This window comes from Diceros bicornis, chromosome 7 (assembly GCF_020826845.1).
Source record: "Diceros bicornis minor isolate mBicDic1 chromosome 7, mDicBic1.mat.cur, whole genome shotgun sequence".
NCBI classification, from domain to species: Eukaryota; Metazoa; Chordata; class Mammalia; order Perissodactyla; family Rhinocerotidae; genus Diceros; species Diceros bicornis.
The window spans coordinates 78,101,757-78,127,069 of NC_080746.1; the positions used below are offsets into that span (position 1 = coordinate 78,101,757).

The following is a 25,313-nucleotide window of genomic DNA, read 5'->3' on the forward strand; positions in this document are numbered from 1 at the left end:
CTCTATGGGACCCTCTGCAACCGGCATGGATAAGGCACACGCTTTCTTAACTGCCTAGCCTGGTCATACACATCACCTCTGCCCGTGTTTTGTTGGTGACGACAAGTCGTATGGTCCCTCCTAGATTCAGGGTGACTGGTGTGTGCTCAGGGAGAAGGGTGGGGGCGTGAACGTTTGCCACATTTGCCATCTCCTAGCCTTTCTTCTCTAGGCTGCTAAGGAGCCTGCAGCCTAAGCTTTGCCAGAAAAGTCAAGGGTAGGATGAAACTAACTCACTAACCAATTATTCAGTTTCTTTTCAAGTTTATCAGTTTGCAAAGTAGCATATGAATTACAGAAATTTAGACCTCAGCTGGACCTTAAAGACTATTTAGTTCAGTGGTTTCAGACTGTCTTTAGAAGCGGTCTCTTTCTCCAAATGAAATCTTATGGGAAACTCCAATTTATGTAACAGATGAGAGTGAAGCTTCTCTGGTGCCCCTTCCTTTCCCTCTGCCACAGACCCTAAGTCCCTTCCAAGGAATCCTTGGGCATTGTGGATCGGAGCTAATCACTTTATTTAACAGACAGGAGAAACCAAGGTACAGAGAGGCAGGGACATATTTGCCAAAGATTATGTGGTTTTTCTGCAGCAGGTTTGATGTTGAAATCCGGGCTCAGTATCCTTGGGCCAGTGTTCTTTGCAGTACTATTTACTTAAAAATCGTGCCATTGCCTCTCAGTATACACAGTCCTTGAGACCCCTGGCCTGAGGTAGGACACTGTATACCTTCCTGCAGCATCCCAAGTCCATATGTTTAACCACTACCTCATTTTACTACCTCATTTGGCTTCTTCTCTTCATTATCCCAGCAGTGAACAAAAAGGCCCAGGAGAAGGAAAAGAACTTCTACACGAACAGCTGTGGAATTTCTCTCTGTGATGGTGTTTTTCTCATGGCATGAGGAATGGGGGATTACCCTTGAGTCTGCAGAGGGATGCCGTCATAGCATGGAGCATCACGGGGACCGAGGATGGGGGCTAGCTGAGTTCACCTGAACTCTCTTGCCCTCTCACCCTGATCTGATCATGCCACTGTACCTGGAGAGAAATACAGTGTCATGTAAAGAACATGGGTCCTGGAATCAAGCAGACCTGGATTTGAATCATAGGAGTTATGTGACTTTGGGCAAGGCACTTTATCAATTTGAACCTCATTTTTCATACTTATAATGTGCATTTAATAACTGACATTTAAGATCGTTGGCAGAATTAGAGTTAGTATATTTAAAACATCTTACACAGCAGAAAGTAATGGGATGTTGCCATTGGGAGCACCCACTTTGGTGTCTACCAGACCCAGCTCCCAGTCCTAGTTCTGCTACCTTTAGCTGTGTGAGCTTCAAACCTTGCATTTCTTTTCTGTAAAATGAGGTAGTGGTTAAACATATGGACTTGGGATGCTGCACAAATCGTGAACCCTGGAGCCAGACCACGCTTGCTTGAATCCTAGTTCTGCTCTTCCCTAGCTGTGAGGCCTTGGGAAGGTTATTTAATCTCTCTTTGCCTTGATATCATCCTCTATAAAATAAAGATGGTAAAAGCTGGTAATTTTTAAGCTTACTCTGAGGATTAAATGAGTAAATGTTTGTAGAATAGTGCCTGGCCCATAGTCAGTCTTGTGGAAGTGTTTGTTAAAGCAAATAACAAACAGATAAATAGCTCATAGAGTTGTGGTAGGGATTACAGTCATGCGCTGCATAATGTTTCAGTCAACAATGGACTGCATATACAAAGGTGGTCCCATAAGATTAGTACCATAGAGCCTAGGTGTGTAGTAGGCTACACCAGCTAGGTTTTCGTGAGTACACTCTATGATGTTCACACAACAATGAAATTGCCTAGTGACACGTTTCTCAGAACGTGTCCCTGTCAAGTGATGCATGACTAAATTTTGATATGAAATGTAAAAACCTAAAGGCATTCCCTGGCAATGATAAACCCCAATAAGTATTAACTATTATTAAATGAACGTTAGTTATATTTGGTTTTGTTATTATCATTATCATCATAAAGGTAGAGTTAACCTTCCTGAGGTCCCATAAAATTCTAGGCACTATGCTAGGGAAACTGATTTTTTTTTTCACCGTCTTTGGTGCTTTTCAGTATTTGGGGGAATGGTCCGCCCAGGTGGTTTCTATATGAATATGATGATTTGTTTCCCTTTAGAGAAAGTAGCGAGAGGCCTGCCTGTCTTTCTCCCTGTCCCGATAATCCTGCCAGGGATACACGTAGGAGTGGCCTTGTTTCCCGAATCCATTTTGCCTTGACCTCCCCACCCCCAGACTCCTAGGAAGTGGTTGTTTGCTCAGAGGCACAGAGAGGCCACTGCTGAGTGTAAACAGGCACTGCACTAGCTCTGGAGCTCTTTGGGGTGTGAGGCATTTCTCCAAAGAGCCAATATATATCCTTGTGGAATTGCTGGGAAAGAGATTTTTTCTAAGAAACTTTTTGCCTTTATTAATGAATTAGTACTGGATACCATTTAAAATTAGCTTTTTCTGTTTTCATCCAAAGCGACACATTCATCCAGCAATAACCATGTTAACATTTTGAGCATGTATAGCCATCCAGTCTATTATTTATATATAAAAAATATAATATTTAATATACACATTTATATAATAATTATAATTATTGTAGTATAATTTACTAATATTAAATATTAATTATTAAATATTGAAGATGTTATATTTAAATATGTTAAATATTTATATATATTTGTACATATATAAAATCTCAGTGGATCCTTTCGTATAAGTTTTAGGGAAAATGACAAATATTTAAATAAAAATAACTTGATCTTGATCTACCTATGTTACTTGCAATTGTTGTTCCTGAATCTTATTTCCCAGTATAGCATGGAATTCGGATAGTCTTGTGAAATTTGACTTCAGTTCATGGTAACTCCGATTGTTCCTAATGCTCAAGGGTGGGCTTTGGAGAACTATTCATGCTGATTGTGGATAGAGTCTGCTTAGCATTTAAGTAAGGGCTTAGGTTTAAATAATTTAGCTATGTAAAAGGAGTGGGAAAGATTCACCTTCATAGTATTTCGTGTGAAAGCGCTTGTGGTGTTAGACGATGGGAAGGTCAGTGTAAGCGTTAGGATGCACTCGTAGTCGTGCACAGCCCAGAGGAAGTGTCTTTATTCATGGATGCTGTATTTGAGGGGGAAATGGATCCATTTTACCATACCTAGAGCATGATGACCAACATGGGGAAGGATCTGGGAAGAGGAGGAAGGCAGAATTCTTGTCCAGGAGGGTCTCATAGTCTAGGTGGGGGACAGGAGTATAAAGGAAGGAGCCGGGGATGCTTGGTCTGAAAAAACAGAAAACTTCATAGTGAATATGATTGCTGTTTTCAGATATTTGAAGGATGAACAGGCTTTTCTGGGAGCCAAGACAGGTCATTGGAACAGCACACTTCTCTGAGGTCCAAGGCTAAGGGACAGAATGCTGCTCTCAAAATCTAGATGGTGATTTTATCACTTACAGAGCTACCTGCACCCCAAAATCCCGAGAAGAGCCTGAAGCACTAGAGGCCTGAAGAGAGTGGCTGGCCAGAGCTCCCTAGACACTTGCTTGTGGTCACTTACAGTCACTTCCAGCGCCCCTCCTCTCCCTGCCAGCACCACAGGCTCTTACTCACTGCTCATAGCAACAAACTTCTACTTCCCTCACCCTGACCTTCTGGCCAGAAGGGAAAGCAACAGCTGGTGTACTCTGCTACAGTGCTTCTTAACCCTTGATGTGCACATGAATCATCTGGGGGTCTTATTAAGATGCAGATTCTGGGGGCCGGCCCCGTGGCCTAGCGGTTAAGTGCGCGGGCTCCGCTGCTGGCGGCCCGGGTTTGGATCCTGGGTGTGCACCGACGCACCGCTTGTCAGGCCATGCTGTGGTGGCGTTCCATACAAAGTGGAGGAAGATGGGCATGAATGTTAGCCCACAGCCAGTCTTGTCTCAGCAAAAACAAAAAGAGGAGGGTTGGCATGGATGTTAGCTCAGGGTTGAGCTTCCTCACACACACACACACAAAAGATGCAGAGTCTGATTCAAGTATGTCTTGGTTGGGGCCCCATAATCTGAATTTGCACAGGCGATGCTGCTGCTGGTCTGTGGACCGTACTTTGAAGAACAGGGCTCTACTACAAATCGTGAGTCTTCCTGCCAGGCTACAGCCAAATGCCTTCAGGCCAAACGACCACCTCCTCCAGGTTGCTCTCAGGACTGAGCCTCCCATCTCTGTTAGCAGAAGGTTACTGCCTCAAAATACTGCCTCATTCCCCTCTCGGCACTTGTGAAACAGTTGTATCCAGATATCACTTAGCCGTCCAGCGTCTTTGTCATCCCTAGGGCCACTTCAGCACTTATCTAACGTTTAAAAAAAAATACATCATCTTGACTTTTACCCCAGTGGTTTGAGATACAGGACTTTTAAATATGTGCATGATGCTGTCAGAGACTTTACCCTAAGACACAAGTATCTACTCTGCCCTATTGAGAACGACAGGGCAGATTTCTTTTCTCGTAGCTGCATATTTGTGATTACCCCAAGGTAACCACTTACTCCAATGCCTTGTGAAGTGTTCTTTAAAAGAGCTGCCTATAATACATTGAGCACTTGCTCAATGGGGCCATAACCCCAGGAATAATGACTAAATCTGGTCAAATATATCTGCCTCCCTTTTTTTTAATGATTCCATCAAGTGATCTCTATGAGCATTTCTAATTGTCATTGATTGAAGTCCTTTCAAGGTCATTCCCCTTTCTCCAGCAGTAGTATATTGTTAAAATAAAGTAATTGAGAGATTTTCCCAATGTGTTAATCTTGGTAAGGTCTCAAATATCAGATCATGCTGCTTTTCTATACAGGAGCTGTATGGTCTTGGGCAAGGTATTTAATGTCTTGGATCATATGTGAACTCATCTATAAAAATAGATATGATAATGTCTCCTTTGAAGAAATTAGATGAGATGATGTTTGTGAAAGCACTTGGCCCATTCCCGGCACATGGCAGTCACTCAGGAGATGACAGTTTCCCTTGCCTCTCATTTGTTTCTCTTAGGCCAGTTTTTAGCTTTTTAGGGGGGAGGGGGACATATTTTATTTCCTTTTTCCACTAGTCTCAAAGCATCTTGAGAACAGGATCTACATTTTAAATTTTAGCCCTTCACTATATGTTCAGTAATGACACATTGAGTGAATGAATGAATAGATAATCTCTAAGGTGGTCTTGACCTTTCAAGTTCCTTGATTGTTTGATTCTTCCAATGTTCTAGCTGCTTAGAAGAAATTTGGAGAGTTCTCTTAAAATGAATGTATTCTATGTTAAGGGATTTCCTCCTTTGCAGTCTTATATGTATTATATTTATTATTACTAATGAGCATGTACCTGGGCCCAGGAGCCCGCCGCGATAGTATAAGTACCCTCTTCAGTTTATGCCCGATTCTTTGTCTAGTGCAAATGAGGTGGGTTGAGGCTGGTCCTGACTCTGCTTCCCCTGCCCGGCTCTCTTGGGAAGATCCTGTGAAAGATGAGCAAGAAATACGCATTTGTTCTCTGACTTGAGATTTGGGAGTCAGGCATAATAGAGGCTGTTTCTTGATATATTCATTTCAGTCCTCCTGGAAGATGCTTTTTGTGTTTTAGATTAAAGACGATCTGGCTAGTGGGGTCAGGAGAGCAGATTAGAGGAGAAGCAGTAGGTCTTTCTACATCTGGGGACTGAATCTGGTTTCCTGTTTAAGCGAGTTGTTCTAGAGTTGTCTGTATGAATGAGTTGCTGGGAGATAGTGCCAGCCGAGGCCATCTTTATGACTTTGTCATCGTGTCTCTGAGATAAGCAGCAAACTGGTGGAAAGTGCAGAGGCTGTCAAATGTAGACCTGAGTTTAAGTCCTGGCTTGGGTATGTTAAATTCCAGAATCTTTGCCTTTTAACTTTTAAAAAGGTATAATAATATCAGTCTTGTAGGTTTTTGTGAGTGATAAATTAGATAGTATGTGTTAAATGCCTAGTGCAATGGCTGGCAGTGAGATTAGGCCCGATTTTGACAATGACAATGATGACACATTTCAGAAGAGAGGCATAGAGGACTAACTAGGTCATCCACCCATGAAAGTATCAGCCCTGAGCTGTCTGAGGAATGCGTGTCTGAGGAATGTCCCAGAGCTGCCTGCTATGTTTTATGACTAAAGTGCACACTGCAGTTGTGGTGCTAAGAGTTTTTCATGGATCTGGAAAACGTGATAACAATCTGGGGAAAGGAAAAACTCAATTGCATGTTTCATCCCATGATAATTTGGAATACTGGTCCATATGTGAGTAGCTTCAACCTTTCCTCCTCTGGGCGTTATCTAGGAATTGTTGTCTGCTTATAGCTTTTTGTCCAGGAGGAAGAAAAAAAAAAAGTCTTACTAATCTCTTCACTCTGACAATTATTTCAATGCCTGATATCCAACATGGCCTCTATTTTCCTTTAATTCTTGAAAAAGTAAAAATGACAGTAATAAAAATAAACATCAATAAGTTCATTCCACATGAATGGCCTTTTTTAGACAGTCGAAAGAGGGTTCTGAACTGGACTTTTAAGTATTTAAGAGACGCTGTAGCAAGCTTTGCTAATTGGCTGTGGCCTGTCACCTCACAGTGGATCAGTCAGTCTCCATGTCAGAGGCTTCAGGTGTCTCCATGAGGGTTCACAGACAATAGGTGAGTTGGATTCCAGATGGTACAATTGATTTTGGGTTGTAGCTCTTTGTGTCATGTTTAGCTAATTTTAGATTCTGAATCTGGTAGTAAGGTAGTAAGTAGTGAGGACTGATTTCTATAAAATTCAGAAGTAAAATAAAACACATTTTTGTTACTTTACATACAGCTATTTTGAACTGGAGAGCAGTGGTCTGAGGGATGAGATTCGATATCACTATATACATAACGGGAAGCCCAGGACAGAGGCGCTTCCCTACCGGATGGCAGACGGACGGTGGCACAAGGTCGCGCTGTCAGTTAGTGCCTCTCATCTCCTGCTCCACATCGACTGCAACAGGTATGTCTTTGCCTTTGCTCTTTCCTGATTCTGCCCTTGAAATCAAGCAATGGGAAGGGGGTAAAATCAACCCCCTCTAAGCCTTGCTTGGAAACAAAAACCAAGGGACCCTAATTATAATTGAATCTACCAAGTGGGCCATTAGGCGTGCTGAAATGACCCACTGTAATTCACTAAGAAAACAGCGCATTAAGATGAAACAGTATCCTGTGATTAGTAACAAATGTACAAAAGGTTGATTACAGATTGGGGAATATTAAGTGCCCCTTGGTGTATTCCAGGTGCCAGCTGAAATTCCGTGGAGCTGTGATCACGGTTAACTGTGATATATTGCTGTTGAGTTCATTCCACTTGGAGGCAACTAAGCCGGTCTACCTTGGAATGAATCTGAGAAGTCTGTGCTACTGAAGCGGCTAATTCTATTTCACTTCATCAAGCACAGCTTTGCTTAAATATCTTTTCCAAATGGAGGCTTCTTAAAGAGGCTGTTCATTGAATCTTTTGGAATAGATGCCATCCATTCTCTGCAGAGGAATGAGACTTCCAGCTTGTCAGAGGATGGTGGGACAATTTGTGAGATCTGGGGAGTTTTACAGGAGGTTGTGGGTTGGGGTGGGAAGGCTTTGTCTGTCCCCTACATCTGTCACAGGAGTCAGATTTACTGCCAGCTGGAAAAAGGAGGCTATTGGTCTCTATTGGATCATTTGTGGCTGGACAGCTGGATAATGATGGTCAAGGGGAGTGTTTTGATCCCCCCAGAACCCACTGAAAATCCTTATGGATAGTGATCTGAGTCTTATTATAGAGAATTTTTTTGCGGTGCAAGCAATGCCCGTGAATTGTTGGTTCTCATTAATGATACCATCTAAGTTAAAATGGGTGTTCAGCCACAGGACTTGCTCCCCGGGGCCCAGGATAAAGAACAGGCATGTTGGGGACAGCCTCCTTTCCAGAACCCAACAGGAAGAGGGATAATCCAAGGTCAGTCAGCTCCAGACTGCAGGTCTGAGGAGGAGACACTTGCATGTGCTTGCCACTCCAGCTCTGCAGTCTCTTTCGGAAGGGCAGAGAACAGAAACTAGCGTCAGGCTTAAGGGAAGTTCCGCCATCCTGAAGCGAGTCTTGGTCCGTTTTGATGGTATCTATTTAAGGTGCTTTCTGGACTTCTGAAGAATTGTGGCTTCAGTCAGATATAATTTGTGTTCCTGGACAAAGTTTCCATAGAAACCACTGGCTCCTGTTTATCCTGTAGTCCTGGGCTGGGCAGCCTGGATAAAGCTAGCCCTCAGCCACTCTCTCCTTTTCCACCATCAGGAGCTCATTGGCCCGTTTAATTATCTAGAATTAAAGTGGTCTGTCAGGTAACACTCTTGGTGCCCCCTACCCACTGCTCCGTGTAGTTCTTATACTGCCCAAATAGGAGAGCAGGGGAAGGGCCCTGCATGTCCTCCTCTGCCCCAGGCCAGAAAGAGGCCTCAAAACCCTGGGTTAGGAATTCCCAACTGAAAAGTCCTGGAGACACGGCGGTTTTCTTACTATGCAATTGTTTGCTTCCTCCTTCCAAATCTTTTATCTTCTATTTTCAATATTCTTCTCTCTGGAGAAGAGGAAAAAGAGGATATGTTTCTGCTAATCTAAGGTTTCATGCCTTCACAAATTCTCTGGTGCCTATGAAATAGTCTCTTCTGCCATCCTTGGCCACTTGTTAGCTGTGTGAATTTGGGCAAGTTCACTTCTTTGCATCTCAGTTTTTTAATTTGTAAACTGGGAATAAAAATACTAACACGTACTCAGAGATGGGAATGTTAAATGAGACAATCCACGTAAGGTGCTCAGAGTAGTACTTGGCTTTGGCACTCAATACGTGTTTGTTGTTATTGTTAATATTATTATTTATTCTGCACATCTAATTTGTCTCTTTGACTCAGTCTCCAAACTTTCACCCACTGTATGTCCTTGGCTACCACGGCCTCTCTACCAGGAAAGTGGGGAGAGGATGGGAGAGCTGGAGCCCCCAATATTCTTCAGAGTCAGACCCGTTTATAAAGAATGGACTGAGGGGATTCTAAATACTTCTTCCCTTCTCCTGAAATTTTTCATACTTAGGATCATGGTATAACATGTCCTTTATGTGAGATCTTGGAGGGAAAACAAAGTTGTTGTCAGTTAATGATTCATGGACCCAAACACAAATGAGCTGTTTAGGTAGGTCAGGGGAGAGAAAGGCCTGGGCCATGAGAGAGAAATTTTGATTTTGGTGTAGGAAGAGTCTAGAAAGATAGTTCCCAAACCTGACTACACGTAAGAATTACTAGGGATCTTATAAAAAAAAAATATGAATGACTAGGTCCCATCTCTGACCAACTGGATCAGAATCCCTGAGGGTGCGACTTGAGAAGCTGTATTAACGAGCTCTCCATGTAGTTCTTATGCCGGCTGTCTAGCCTTGGTGTGTGGACTGTCATTTCAAAACCACCCATTTAGACAGAGGGGGAGGAAGCTGGAGGAGAGGCTGGGAGGCAACAAATAAATGAGAGACTCTGGAAAACTAGTGCCTGAAGCAGAGCCCCAGTGAGGAGGAGGGAAAGATTAGGAAGAGGGTAGTGTCTGGTGCATCTTCTTCATAAGCGTCTTCCTAGCCAGCACTAGCTGATTCTAGAGTGGCGGAAGGACTGCCCCTTTATCAAGGTGCTGGGCTACCGCTTATCTAGGCCACCTTCCCAGTGGGTGAATTTCACAGGCTGATTTGTACTCTCTAAGCCATGTATTTCAAACCGCCATGAGAGTCTTACTTTTTGGTTCCTTTTATTCTCAGAATTATACTATCTTATTTCTCTCAGCCTGTCACTCACTAGAGTTCTGCTGGTTGGAAATAAGTGGTGATGTGATAACTTGCATTGAGTGGTGACTGTGCAGGCACAGTGCTAAGCCGTTTACGTAGATTAGCTCATCCCACACTGATGTGGTTATCTTTCTTGTTTTAAAATGATGGAACAGAGGTTACATTGTCTGCAATCCTGCTGCTAATAAGTGACAGTGCTAGGATTTGGACTTGAGTCTGACTCATGAGTGTCTGCTCTGACTGCCAGGCTATGCAAGCCAACAGTGGGGACCATTGGCACTGAACCTGGAACATGAGGGAAGGTAAGAGCCTGATTCAATGAGAGCAGTTTGCTCCTTTCTATTACTTTCCTCCCACATATCTTATTTTGCTAATCTTTGGAGTTGTTTGGTAAGATATGGAATCTTATTAACAAAACCCATTGCATTGGCATGGGAGAAAGGACCTACCTTTATTGAGCATCTACTACAGACCAGGTAATGTGCTAGGCATAGTATTCCTTAGCATAGCCAAATGGGGACAATTTTTAGACCCATTTTACAGATTTGGAATTAGAAGGGCTCAGAGAAGATAAGCGACTCGGTCTCAGTCACATAATGTAAGAAGCATAGAGTCCAAACTTTGAACCAGATCTAACTCCCAAACCTTTGCCCCCACCACTGCCACAGCGCCTCTGTAATTCGTGGACTTCCCAGGACAAAGTCACCAGCACAGCAGGGAGTCATCCAGGGGAGAGACGCTGCAGAAGTTTCAGGGCCCATAAAAACAAGAAATCAGAAAGGGAGGATGTCCCAGGCAAGTCCACTGCTCTGAGGCTGTAGTGTGGCAGGCTCTTCCGCCTTTTTTAGGTTAGAATTGGGAAACGGAGCCTTTTCAGACCGAATTACACAAATTGTCACAAGAACAGCGACTGCTCTTTTGGTCGGTGGTTAACACCTTCTGCTTGCTGCCGAGACTTGCACTTTTCTCTCCGCTTCAACTGTTCAGCGGGGCCTAGTTAGAAGCTCCCAAACTGTGGGCAGATGACCTCAAGCTAGAAACATAAAAGGAGCCATTCCGTTGAGCAGCCAGCCTGATTCTCTCCACTGCCTTGGGTTTTCCTCTAGCTGCCTTTATATCAACAGTTTCTAACGAAACCTAACAGGGGGCCTGAGCTAACCCTCCTCAGATTCTCCAGCTCCGTTCTCAGCTCACTCTGTGGCCTGTCCCCATTACTCAAAGCCCAGGATCCACTGACATCTGGGACTCAGTGCGTACGTGTTCTTTCTCATTCACCACGACAAGGGTTTTCTTTCCTTCTTTTTGTCTGGTAACTTTTAATTTTCCATCAACCCCTCAAATTAATGTATTGGACACACTGTCTATGCCAGGCTGTGGAGGACACAAAGAAATAAGGGAGTCTTTGCATCAGGAAGTTCATGGCTTATTCATTTGGTCATTTTTAATTCTGAATCCACCAGGCCCCCCACAGTGGTTGGCCCTGGTCCTTGGGTATCAGAGAAAGCGTGGACTCGGATGGAAGCCCTGTGAGCAGACTGATTTGACAAGTCATAATAGCAGCTGAGCAGTGGAGAGAGCTGAAGATAGTCACTCCCAGCATCTTGGTCTTGAAGTGGCAGTGAAGCTGAGCTTCCGACAGCTAAAGGATGGACTCAAAGTGTTTTCCATTCAAATGGTACCTGCATCCAGCCTTCGGCTGCACTTTTTGCAATATGCGGGTGTCCCCGCTCTACGCCAACGTCCTCTTGCTTCACTTCTGGAAAAATGTCTCTCTTACAAAATCATGTTGCTACAGGGCTCTGAACTCTCACCTCATTTGTTCAGATCTGTACAAGTGTGCACAGCACACACACACACCTGTGGCCCAGTTGTCACTCTGACAGGGAGCTAACTCAGTGATTATAGTCTAGACAGTAAACATATTTAGATTTTACTTCTAACACATACTATTTATTCACTGTAGAGCTCATTCAATTTTTGCATATAACTGATCTTGAAAAGCATGCAGAATCAGAAAAGTAAACTTACTATAAATCACTGAACAAGTCAGTAATTTCAAAGTTTTGGTCTAATATTTCAGAGTAACTCCAGGATATAAGCATCTGTTTATATCTCTAGGTTTTTCATAATGAAATATGGTGATATGGCATCTTCCTTCCAGAGAGCTGCTCAAGTATTTACAAACGTCATCTTATTTTTTTTTTCTTTCCTTTTTTTTGAGGAAGATCAGCCCTAAGCTAACATCCACGCCAAGCCTCCTCTTTTTGCTGAGGAAGACCGGCTCTGAGCTAACATCTATTGCCAATCCTCCTCCTTTTTTTCCCCCAAAGCCCCAGTAGATAGTTGTATGTCATAGCTGCACATCCTTCTAGTTGCTGTGTGTGGGACACGGCCTCAGCATGGCCGGAGAAGCTGTGCGTCAGTGTGCGCCTGGGATTCGAACCCGGGCCGCCAGTAGTGGAGCGTGCGCACTTAACTGCTAAGCCATGGAGCCGGCCCCAAACATCGTCTTATTAAACCTCACATTCCTCCAGGAATAAGCTGCGTGTATAATGTACTACATTGATTTTAGACAAACATTTTTGCTATAGTAAAGCGGAAAATTACGAGATGACTGTCAAAGGACACAGCTTCCAAGAGCTAGGCCAAGACTCTCAATCTCCTGGTTCCCAGATTAATATTACTCACCTCACAAACACATGCAGACATGTGTTTGCAGAACACATGCAGACAACTAACTCATCATCAAAATTAACTAAATAAAATTGAGAAGCCAGCATATGCTTCATGTCCAACTAACCCAGCAGCTCCACATCCTCTGTCCAGGAAGTGATGACAAGTGAGCTAGGAAGATAGGACATACCCATATGTAAATTGAAGAAACAGTGCAAGAGATGTCGTAAGGCAGTGCATGATGGACTGCTGGATTCCTGGTAGAAACACTCGGGTGTGGGAGATCACAGGAGGGACAGCTCCTGGGGACATGGAGTAGCCTCTCTATTTCTTACCATCCCAGGTGAAACTGCACGAGAATTTCTGCAGCTTTACAGTTTTGCTACTGTGTGATTTGATTCTGTACCGGTCACCTGAGAATTGGGCTTGGAATGAGGTTTATCTTGTAAGCGTTAGAAAGCTAGTCGTGGTGCTGGTGAGAGAAGAGTGTGTTTGGGGGAGTAGTATCAAGCTGGCAGTGAGGGAAAGCTCCAGGGAGCCACAGAGAAGGTAGTATGAGAAGGGGAAGGAACCGGAAGGAGGAGCTGGTTTCTTTACCTTTGACCAGGTATGTGAGCGCCATGGTTTAACCTAGACTGAAATGAATGCTGGACATTTGTCTTGGTTTTGCTGTTTATAAAATGTGATTTACATGCAATGATGCAAGAGTGTGAAATCAGGCAATCCATACCTTAGATTCCTTGAAGATTCTTAGTTTCTTTGTTCGTTCATATGCCAGGAACTGTGCTTGCATCTGTAAAATGGGAATAACGGTAACTCTTCTGTCATAGGGTTGTTGTAGGAATGCAGCAAGGCAGTGTGTGCAAAGTCCTCAGAAAATTTCAAGCTATTATGTGAACATACAGCATCACGAAGTACTATAGACATATACCGTCATACAGAAAAGATGTTAAGGTATCGTATTGGAAATGAGTACCATTTAGTTAAATTTTCACCTGTAGAAAAACAGTAGCTCCTGTCCCGTGGATTAGGACCTAGTTGTAATGTGGATCCATGCCGCAGTGTAGGATTTGAGGTCAACCAGGTCCCTGAAGTTATTCTGACTGTGAAATCCTGGGCAAGGGTCCCCACTAGTTTATCTTTTAGTTTCTGGTTGGTAATGCAGCACAGTGGTGCATGTATTTACGCCAACAGAGTCCCTTTGAAAATATGTAATTGCAGAGTCTCTATAAAAATATGGAACTGAGACAGAGTGGGGAAGGAGACACCCCCTCCAATGTGATAAGATCTTTGGTTGATCATGAGGGCCTTGAGAATGTGGCGTGGCCTCTTTCCCTTTTTATTCGTGTGAGAGAGGAGGTTTAGAAATTTAATTCCCCGTCCCCAACTCAGGAGCCAAAATTATCACAGCTTTTATGAGAGGATGTAAAGCCAGGTGAAGTTTCACAGAGTGAGGAAACTCATTTGTCATAATTTACTGGATCTCTTAAGCAAAATATACAACTTGCCTCTCTACTTTGAAAATCTGACTTTTTAGGACAAAAATGTTCTGGACTGAAAACTTGAGCTGAACGAAATTGTTAAATTTGACCCTGGGAAAGTCCTTTACTGTCTCTGGGCCTTAGCTCCCTAGGTTTACAGTGAGGGGCTCGGACTAGACGATTTCTGTCTCTTTCCAACTCTGACCTTCTGGGCATCTTCTTTTTATTCGGTCTCATCACAATGCTTAGGTAGGGCATGGCTTTTTTTGCCTTCAGACCCTGGAGAGCAACTCAGCTTGCCATCTTCCCAGGGCCACTTCTGCGGTAGACCAGCAGAGGTTGGCAATCATCTAAATTGATATGTGGGTTGATAGTGCAGTGTGCTGCTGGTGAGCAAAGATTACTTACCCTAGTGCCCAGTCTCTTTTTTTTCCTTAATTGCCTCCCTCCTTGCTGGAGTAGAGGCTGAATCTGCTTTTGTGGATGCCAAGGGATGTTGGCCTCTCGTTATCTGCCTCTCGTGTTCGCATGTTGGCCTCTTGTTATCTGCCTCTCGTGTTCTTTCCTTCAGAGTGCTCTGCTGCAGACATAGGACAGTGGATAGCCTTTGGGGGTGCAGGCTCCCCACTGGCCACAGAGGCCTCAAGGCCTTGATTGCAAGGTCATCAAGCTGCCTTGATGGCTCTCTCAATGGCAGAGAGAGCTAGGAGGTGAAAGGATTAATTGAAGTGGATGATAGAGTAGCCTGCATTTCCCCCCATCAACCTGCATTCCTGGGCTTTGAAAATTGCAAATGGAAAGGACTAAAAAGAAGTACAATGGAATCTTCCCTTTATCTGGTGATTTGTTGACTACCTGAGGCCATAAGTAGATTAACAGGAAGGCACTTTATTGCATACATGGGACCAAGATGTATTAGAATAGAGAGGAAAATAAGATTTCGTTTCCAACTCATAGTGATTCATCTACATGCCTTCAGACACATCTTGAGTTGTCATTGTATTGCATGGACATAGCTCTATACATGACGAATGGAAGGGGAAATCGGCTGCAGGAGAAATAAATGTTTTCTTGTCGGAAAAAATATCGATGCTTGCATATTTATTGTTATAATTTTACTCTGTCGTTTTGATGGATATGCATGGTTATTGTTTAAAAAGGAAAGCGAGGAGAGAAAACAGAGAGTCAAGCCAGAACAATACATGTGAAGGAACCCTATTTTTTAAAAAAATATACATTTATGTATTAGTTGTCTCTGTTCCTTTTATGCTTCACTCGGTGGAAAACAGCATTGGAGAATAAAAAATGCCTGAGCCATGAGGATTTTTTAATTGAAAGAAAAAAAGTATTCCAAATACTGCATTAGTTTTCTAGTTAGACCAGGGGTACTGAAGTTGTCATTGGAAAAAAAACTGATTTTCTACACTACTGTAAAGAAATTCATCTATCTCTCTGGAAACTTTAATTAAATTAACGTTATAAATAATAGCAGCCAGAGTGGTTGGATGCAAGGAAACAGATTTATAGCTGTACCTGCTCTTCTGTTAGGGGGTACAGTGGGGGTGGGGGGTGAGGATGAGGGGGCTTGGAAGGAAAAAGTTTCTTCTGTGCATTCTTTTCCCTGCACTTACCCCCAATTCAGTGGACTTTTGTCCCTCAGCTCATTCTTCTTAACTTCTTGTGAGTGCTTCTCCCAGCAGGAGTTCCGGAGCCATCAAGCCAGCTGGTTAATGTGCTTGGGCCCTCACCTGGGGCTTTTCCTGGGCAATTAGAGTGGAAATCATTTCCCTTCTCCTTACAGGGCCTGTGTGAGGCCATCTCTAACTCTTCCTCAGGAATGTCATGCTGCATCTCTGCTCCTTAGAGACTATTAGTCTGAGGGTGTCACTTTCCTGACAGCAGATTCCACATATAGGAACTTACTGGCTTGGAGGTGGGGCCATCGGCTGGCTTCTCTGGGACCCTGGGGAGGCCTGTATTGCCCAGAGTGGGATATGATTCCTCTGGAGGTGAACAGCCCCAGGCTGGGGGTCATCCTGGTGTGTCCCAGCACGGCTCTCCTCATTCGCTCAGTGCTCTTTTGCTGCTACCTGCTGTCCAGGTCTGATGCTGTCTTTGAAACACAAGCACGAAGGAGCTGGGGAATGTATGGTTCGATTTGCTTGAATTCTTGGACATCTTGTCCTCAGAGGTCCAGCACCATCCTGGGGGAAACTCAGACCTTTTACTCAGTCATTACTGAGTTGAGGTTAGTGTTTTGTGTTTCTTTAGAGATGATTCATATATTCACTTGGTCTTGACTCCAGCCCTCTGAGGTGCATGTTCTTGCATCTTATAGATGGCGACTTTTGAGGTGCGAGAAGAGAAGTGACTTGCCTAGGGGTACACAGTAAGTCGGGGGCGGACTGGAGCCATGGTCCAGAGGTCTTTCCTTACTCCTTTTCCAGAAAACTTCTCTGCCAATCATTCCACCTTCTGCTTTCCTCCTCCTCCATCTTTTTAACACCCACCACGTGACAAGATAACACTTCTAACGTCTCATGGAAGAAGTGTTACTTTCTGAGACAGGGAAGGCTGGTCACCTTGCAGGGCTACTTCTCTGTTGAACCAAAATCTACCTTGTGACAAATTCCAACCACTGTTGGTCTTTAGACTCTAGAAGGCTTCTGTGGTATTGTTTTTAGATTTAAAGACATTCTTTTTTTCCTGGAGTCTGGAGTGTTGATAGGTTTGTGTCTTCAGTACCACAGAGATAATGTCGGGTCAGGCCTTCGAATGGCCCATCCTCCTGTATGATTTGTATGCCTTGCATGCGCCTCTGTGCTGATGGGTAATGGCCAAGGACCTAATCTTAAATCAGGACTGACTGCAAATGAGCCATTCGGACATTTCTTCAAATGTGAAATAGATGCGTTACACTAGTCTCCAGTGTTACACAGGTGGTTTTACACCATTCCAATATAAATTTTGATATTCACGATTTCAAGGTGATAAACTCTCTGTGTCCTTTAAGGTGACTTTGCAATTACAAGATCTCATTAAAAACTACTGGTGGTGAAATAAAGGGCTGGGTGGTGGGGGACCCCCATTTAGGAGGGCATTTGTCGTTATTGCTTCTTTTATTGGTATCTAATTAGATACGTATTAGGGCCTGCAGGAGCTAATAAGAGAGCAGGGCATAGGAAGTAGGGGAGCACATTGAATTCTGAGTAATTTTCATGGATGGCAGTTTCTCATGGACATTAGGATGATTCACACTGCAAACCTGATCGCTGTATTCCCTTCCCACCCCAACACACATGTAGCACATTTAATGGCCTCCTATATGTTTTAGTAAAGGTCATGATCCTTCAGATAGCTTACAAAAATTTTGCATAGTCTGGCCCAGGTTTCCTTCCTCAGTTTCCTCTTGCACAGTCTTCCTGTTCCTCTGACCTCACATTCTTTCAGTTCTTTAAGTGTACTATATTCATGAAAGCTGTGGGATCTCTGTCCATGCCATTTCTAAAATATCAGGTTCACTCCTACTGTTCCTTGGTTTTCAGGACAAGAGGAAGAAGTCTCTTGTGATTTCTACTTTCACATAAAATAGTGTTTGTTTCTCTGTGGAGTAGTTTTTGATCATTTGATTGACGGCTGCCTTTCCCACAGCTCTAAGCACCCTGAGAGCCCACCATTGTATGACCAATGCATTTTATAGAGCTGTTGCATAACGGGTAGTCAACAAATACTTGAGAATACCTGAATGAGTGAATAAATGGAAGACTTCTGATCTAGAGGTCTGTGTTTTTGGCTTCTGGCCTGCTAGATGTTTCCATCAGGAAATCGCCTTGTTCTTGGCCTCAATGTGCTCATCTGTACAGAAGGGGCGTCATGTCTACCCAGTCTACTTGTACAGGGTTATTGTGAGGATCAGATGAGACCTTGCATGGGAAAGTGTATTGTCAATTTCAATGTGCTTTGTAAATATCGGACACAAGGAAAGGGGAAGATGAAGTAATCTTAGCATTTCTGCTTTGAACTTTTGAGGATTCTTCTTTTCTTGAGGAAGCCTGTAAATGTATAAAAGGCTTTTTGCGATTTCCTGGGTTGATTCACGGCACACGGTGAACCGTGCCTTACTCTCAGGTTGAATTTACGTGTCCTGCGTCCACGATAGCTCTGGAAGGCAGGAAGGAGTGGAGGTAATTTACAGATAGAAGATGAACATAAACCCGTCACAGGGAAGATTAAGGGGCATGTGGCCCCTCTGCTGGAGAGCAAACACAGTTGGGCACATGTGTCTTGCCTGTCCAGGGGACATATCACCGTCATAAAATTCTGTGGGTCTGCTTCTTAACACTGCATTTGAGGCCCACAGTAAGGGCCTCCCATCAAGCCCATTAAATTAAATCCTTTGGGCAAGTTTTCAGGACTGTCCCATGCTTTTTTGGTATAGCCTGATTGTGAAGCTCAATGGATGCTTTTTTCTTTAACTTTTTTTAAATTATGAAAGGTGCTTGCTTGATTCACAAGATTAAAAAAAAAAATATGTACAAGAAGCTATGAGGACAGAAATTCTAAGGAACAATATGAAGCTTGGGGTAAAAGTTTTTGCGGTATAAGATTTTCCTAGCTTTATATGATGGAATATCTACCATTTATTATAATGCATTCCCCACATAAATTACATATGTAATAGAAGTACTGAATGACATATATAGGAGAGGTGCCAGCTGTTTAAAACCGTACGATACTGGTCACCCTGCCCTTAATTACATTGGACAGAAGTGATCATTATTAACAGTCTTATTTTTATTCTCTAGATTTTTTTCTTTTCGCATACAAACACATTCTTTTCCATAATGACACAGCACTACATGTATTGTTCTTCAATTTGCTTTTTCATTTAAAAGAATAAAGCCTGGTACACTGTTGGTGTGTAACAGGCACATATTCAGGAGGAATGAGGGCGGCTTTGTTTCTTGTAAGATCGTCTGGGGAGCTCAGTGCCTTGGCCGTCTGTGGAGTATTTACTTGCAGGCCTCTGGCCTCCTGCTTTGGGCTGTATCCATGCCTCTGGTCTGTCACAGCAGTGTCTATTGAAACAGGGCAGGGAGCCAAGAGCCCCTGCCCTTGGATCAGCAGGTCCTGTCTCAGCTGTGTAGCTAGGTGATACCGTGGCAATTAGCTTATGCTGAGATGGGAGTTAGAAGATTGAAGTGGGTATGCGATGAGGGTGAAATGCACTGAGCCTGGGCATAATGCTAAATCTTATTTTGTGTGGCTGAAGTGGAGCTGGTGCTGTCCGGGCTCAGGCATCAGGTGACACAGTGAGAGAAAGTGTAGTGTAGCGGTTAAGAGCCCAGGCTTTTGGAGTTGGACAGTCCTGGGTTTCCACTCTGGCTCTGCCACTAGCTATGTGACTCTTGGCAGACACTTAACTTTTCTAAGCCTCAATCATAAGATCAGGATAATGGTAATACCTCCCTCATGGGATTACTCGAATTAAATGTGACAAAGCACATACATTACATAGGACACTGCTGGTTGCAAATAACAGTAACTTAAACAGTAAGGATATGCAGATAACATTCACTTAAACAAAAAGTTTAGATGAGGCAGTGCCTGAGATGAGTTGATGATCAGATGTCATCTGGGACGATGCATCCGTTATATCTCTCTACTCTGTCATCCTTGGCATTGTCTCTAGGTGGCAAAGGGGACATGGGTCACCATGATTGTCATAAATCAACAACCTTTCCTTATACGGTCCTGGCACATTGTTCCCTCAGCAAAACTGAGATACTTTAAGCAAAGAAGGAGAGGAAATGGCTCTGGAGGTAGGCTGTCAAGTGTCGCCACAGCATATCTATAGTTTAGCATTGTGCCTCGTAAGTGTTCAATATACATCGCCATGATGCTGAATTTGATAATGATGATTCTTCTTCCACATCTGAGTAGAGAAGAAGTGATCAGGAGGACAAATCCAAGGAGATGATACCAGTGTCTGATTCATCAGGAGTCATTTATATACATGGATGTTCCTGCCCGAGGGAATCTTCAAGTACTTGATCCAACAGAGGAAAGAACATGAGTGGGTCTGAGAGGCCAACCCAGCTCTTAACTCCAGAGTCCATCAACCCTGTGGGCAGGGGCAGCTCTTGTTAGGCCTTCACTTTGGGAAACCTGGCCTCTGCCCTCTCACAGGTCCTTTAAACACAGCTGCCCCTTCCCTATAAAGCTGATTGCAGCTTTTCCCAGGCCTGCCTTCCCACTCCCTCTCACCTCTTTGTACTCCCAGCTCTTGCCTTCTTGGCGTATATGATCCCTGGCTTTTGATGCCTGCTTCTTTATCTGATTAGTTTGGCAACTCGTTGGGATTCCTTCTCTGTTTACTGACCTGGGAGCTTCATGGCTCCACTGCCTGCCTCACTCTGTGGTGTCCCTGCTGGCAGGACAGCCCTTTCCTGCCATCAGGGCAGATCCACTCCTTGGCTTTGCTGATTCCCTGGTGTTGACACCTTGCCATACCTTTATCTTTTATTTTCCGGCTATACTTAAACTGCAAGTTGGGTCTCCAGCTTGTGGGGATGCTGCTTACCCCCTTGAGGGTAGAGCCGGGCAGTAATGGGATCGACATCTGCAGATGGGTTTCAGGCTTCACTTGGAGGAACTCTGAATCCAGGAATCCAGATTTCAGCGGAAAAGAAAATGGACACAATCTTTATAGTATCCATGAATCTTTTCAATGTACAAACTAGGTGACTGAGCCTTACCCTAAAGCTCATCCTTGCTAAGTGCCCCATGAATAGGGTTACACAACATCTGTCAGATGAGCAATCACTGGGATTAAGCAAAATGTCACCTCCTTCGAAAGGGACTGTGCTTAGGTGTTGACTCCAGTCTTCCCTCAAGGGGGAGCTGGAGTGGGATGGTGGGAAAAGCCTCGGAGTCTGGGCTGGGTATCTTCCATTGGCTTCTCCAGAAACATTCTCTCCCCTCGCTACTCTGCTCTGTGTCCTAGTAAGCTGACCTGCATGGACTGCATCTGGGTTCCTTTGCCATCCACACTCCTCTTGAAGTTCATCAGGAAGAACAGGCAGGTCGGAGGGAGGGAGGAGAGGGTACCTATTCCCCTAGCTCCTTCTCTGTGGGGTCACTTTGGGCTGGCTGTGCCCCTCCACTGAAAGCACAGGCCCTCTCAGGCAGCCCTTTCTGGGTTCTCTGCCCTTTTATGCCCACGGAGGAAAGAGCTCCCTGATTCCCTTTTCACAAACTCCGTGGTGATACACCATCCCTTGTGCTTTATCTACTCCCTGCCCACACTTCTGTAAATAATACCCTTAATTTATTATTCTCTTTTCACATTACCAAATCTCAGTATACTCTTTCCCACCAGGACCCTGACTAGCACAGGTTCAAAGTCAGAAATCCCAGATCACTCTCTGGCTTCACCACTTCCTAGCTGTGTGTCCTTGGGCAAGTTCCTTAACCTCTCTGAATCCTGGGCTTCTCATCAGTAAAAGGGGGGTGGCACTAATCCTTGCTTCTGTCTACCTCCCCAGGAAAAAACAAAGAGTGTGACAGTGTTATGTAAACTGTAATGCGCTGGGCACAGGGAGGGGTTCTTAGCACCCTGATATGCCAGGGGCTTGAAGCGGGACGTGGGGAAAGCAGAAGGCTTTGAGGATGGAGCGTGTAGGTCTCCAGAGAGGGCTCTGCATCCTCATGTGCTTCTCCAGCACAGTTAATGAGAAGCGTATCTGACAGGAGGACGGGACCCAACAGATTATTCTTCAAAGCCAAGCCCACAGGATCTCCTTCCCCATTCACCTCAGCCCACAGGTCCAACTCATGTGGAATACAGATGAGATCCCCTCCAATTATAGTCAAATTATTTAGTGATGGCATTAGCTTCTGCAAAGATGGATTCTCTGATAAGGCCTTTGGAAAATATAATTATGTGCTCAAAAAAGAGGAAACTGTCAAAATGGTGCTAAGAGACATAGATGAAAAGGCCAATCCCTTGGCTTTTGTTTTCTGTTATTCAGAGAGCCCGTATTGGCAAGAGGAAATGCTGTTGTTTGTGTCCGTGATAATCTGACACTGGTCACTAAAGAGAAATGGCAGCGGTGTTTACATTGGAAACTGCTCTGGAAGGCATTGTGCCTGAGCTCCGAGGGGGGATGCAGTGCGGGCTCCAGCTGATCACTCTCTGTCGTGTCAATCAGCTCATCCTCTTTTGTTGTCTCTGAAGGACTTTTGCTGTGTGACATTATCTTGGTTGCTTACCTGGTCACAATTCTATGTTGTCTCATTCTCCCTGGCCCGTACCCCTTACCTCCAGTGAAGAGCGTCAGCAACTTGGACCTGTTTTACTGCTGTGTCCCCAGCACCTGGCCAAATGTCTGGCACAGTGTGGATACTTGTTTGAGTACTTGTTGAATTAAAGAATGAGTTAATTAACAAACGAAGGAAGGAATGCTATGCTTAAGTGGTTGTGTTAGGCATGAGAGAGAATTCTGGGCCTTTAAGGAGCTGACATCTATTATTCTTTCCACAACGTTGAAGAGATGGGCATAAACCCAGAATTGCAAGACGTAAAATGTTCAGGGCCCTAACAGAAGCAAAGACACAGGTCCACTGTTGCAGGGTTCGAATATGCGATAAGTGACTTCCAGTGGAAATGAGGAAGGGAGAATGAATGGCAGTTTGAGAGCAGGGCTTTAGATTAGAGCCAGACTGCTGTGTTCATATCCAGATCCTCCGTTTCCCAATGGTTTCCTGTTACCTAAGTTAATTGGGCCACAGTTTTCTCATTTGTTTAAAAAAAAATAGATTAGCCCTACATCATGGGTTTAATTGAAGTAATATGTGGGAAACGTATAGGTTTATGTCTGGCACATAGTAAGCACTTGGTAAATATTAATTCTTATTATTATTACCAATAGTAATAGCGGTAATAGTAGTAGCAGTAGGAGGAAAACATTACAGAATAAAGTTTAGTGAATCCTAGCCAGTAGATGAAAAGACTTGGCTTCAGGCTCTCACTCTACTCCTCAACTTTGTGCCCTTCGGCAAGAACTTTTCTCTGGGCATCATGCAAAATGAGGAGCTTGAACTTGATGGGCACTGGGTGCCCTTAAACTATGATTATGTGCTTAGAGCTGGGCTTGACAGATACACAGTATTTGTGTATTAGAGAGTATTGTGTGAGTGTGGGGGGATAACTTTCCTTCTGATTTTCGTTTTTTTCTGCTCACACCATAAGGTTATTTAAGAGGAAAGAATATCCTGTCTCTTGTGCCTTGCACCCCAGTATGCACACAGCTTTACAGAGGACGTTCTCAAATACCCATTAGTTGCTTCTTGGCTGACTGATTTGGTTGGGTGGTAGGGTTAGAGCCCAAAGGGATCCAGAAGAGAGAGAAAGGAAAAGGTAAAGGAGCATTTGATTCTTTAATATCTACATTGTCAATGAGATTTGCTTCATTCTCATTCATATATACTTTAGGTAAAAAGAGAAATAGAGAGAGAGTGGACGATAAGAAAGAATAAGTAGGAAAGGAATGAATAATATTTATCAGGCACCCACTGTGTATTGGGAGTCCACATACAGCATCTCATTGAACCTTCAGAACAACCCTGTGAGGTGTGGGAGCAGATGTTTTTAAGGCATCTTCATTTCCATTTTGACCATGAAGAGGTAGGATCAGGGAGGGTTAACCTGCCTAGGTCTTAGACATTGGAGACAGGTTAGAGGTGGGAAACCCAGGACAAATATTATGTGAATCTACTTATATGAAATGTCTAGAATAGTCAAATTCATAGAGACAGAAAGTAGATTAGAGGTTAACAGGAGCTGAGGGGTGGAAGAATGAGGAGTTATTGCTTAAGGATACAGATTTCATTTGGGGTGATGAAAAAGTCATGGATATAGATACTGGTGATGGTTCCACAACATTGTGACTGTAACTGATGCCACCAAATTGTATACTTAAAAGTGGTTAAAGTGGCAAATTTTATGTGTATTTTACCATAATTAAAAAAAATTAATAATGTAATATACCAAAAACCATTAAAGTATATACTTTAAATGGATAAATTGTATGTGAATTGTATCTCAATAAAACTGTTAAAAAATTACAATGCAAGAAAATAAAAAAGTCCTAATCTACATATTGAGTGGGCCCATCATTAATCTGGGAAAATTGACCTATAAAGTCAACTTTCAGATATATCCTAGTAAGACTACTAAATTTTAAATAAAAGAAAACTATTTTCGTGACTTCAAGGCAAAAAGATTATATCACTTACAAAGGAAAGAAATTCAGGTTGGCATCAGACATTTTGACAGGAACATACAAAGCAAGACAAAAGTAGCATTTTCAATAAAACTTGAGGAAAGATAATATGAGAAAAGCTTCCCAGTTGGACAGCTGTGTTGAGAGTTGGTGTATTATACAGCCCGGTAAGTGCTAGGAAGGTGTCTTGTACTAAGTGACCAGAATGTAGAAAGGATGGAGGCAAGAGAGTGCATGGAACTCCCAGGACTTGCAAATAGTTCAGCATGGCTGGACTCTCTGTAAAGTGAAGTAGAGAGACTCCTAAGGCCTTAGATTTCATCAAGTAATACATTTATTCATTCACTTAATTGATATTTCTTGAGTATTAGTATTAAGTGCCCAACAGTGCCCAGTTATGTGTTGACTGAGAGTTGTTTATGAGATCTGTATATGAGATCTATATAAAAAGATGAGGGGGAGGTTAAAGAGACTGGGGAACAGGCATACAAATATTCATTTATGCATGGAAATGTTTACTTGAGTAATTCTTTAGTTATTCCAAACATCCTCTTTCAATTGAAAATTTGCATTTCGATCTTTCCATCAACCTAGTATTGGCAGTGTAGGTGGACAACTAATCCATTTAAGAAGCAGAGGAAGGCAAGCCAGTTTACCCATTGGATAATCATTATACAATCAGAGAGACATGGCTGCATCCAGGAACTGATCAGACTGACACAAGTGCAAAAATAAATGAGATGAAAACCACTATTCTTCAGCGCATATTCTGTGCCTGGCACTGGTCTAGGTATTGGGGATGCCATGGCTAATAGGGGCTGGTTTCTGCTTTCAAGTTGCCCACCAATTCATAAACTGCTGATTACATCACAGGATGTAGGTGAGGTAGGCATCAAGATGTGGTGAGATCAGATTTTTTTTATCTTCATATGCAC

General features: G+C 43.4%; 1 protein-coding gene across 3 annotated transcripts in view; it reads left to right on the forward strand.

Annotated features, from left to right (window-relative positions):
• The window catches only part of NELL1 (neural EGFL like 1), a 778,808-nt gene that overhangs the window by 105,757 nt on the left and 647,738 nt on the right, over positions 1-25,313 (forward strand). For all 3 annotated transcript variants that reach the window (XM_058546145.1, XM_058546147.1, XM_058546146.1), the window contains exon 4: positions 6,926-7,096. In XM_058546145.1, coding sequence (XP_058402128.1) covers positions 6,926-7,096 — 171 coding nt within the window. The remainder of the gene's footprint in view (positions 1-6,925; positions 7,097-25,313) is intronic.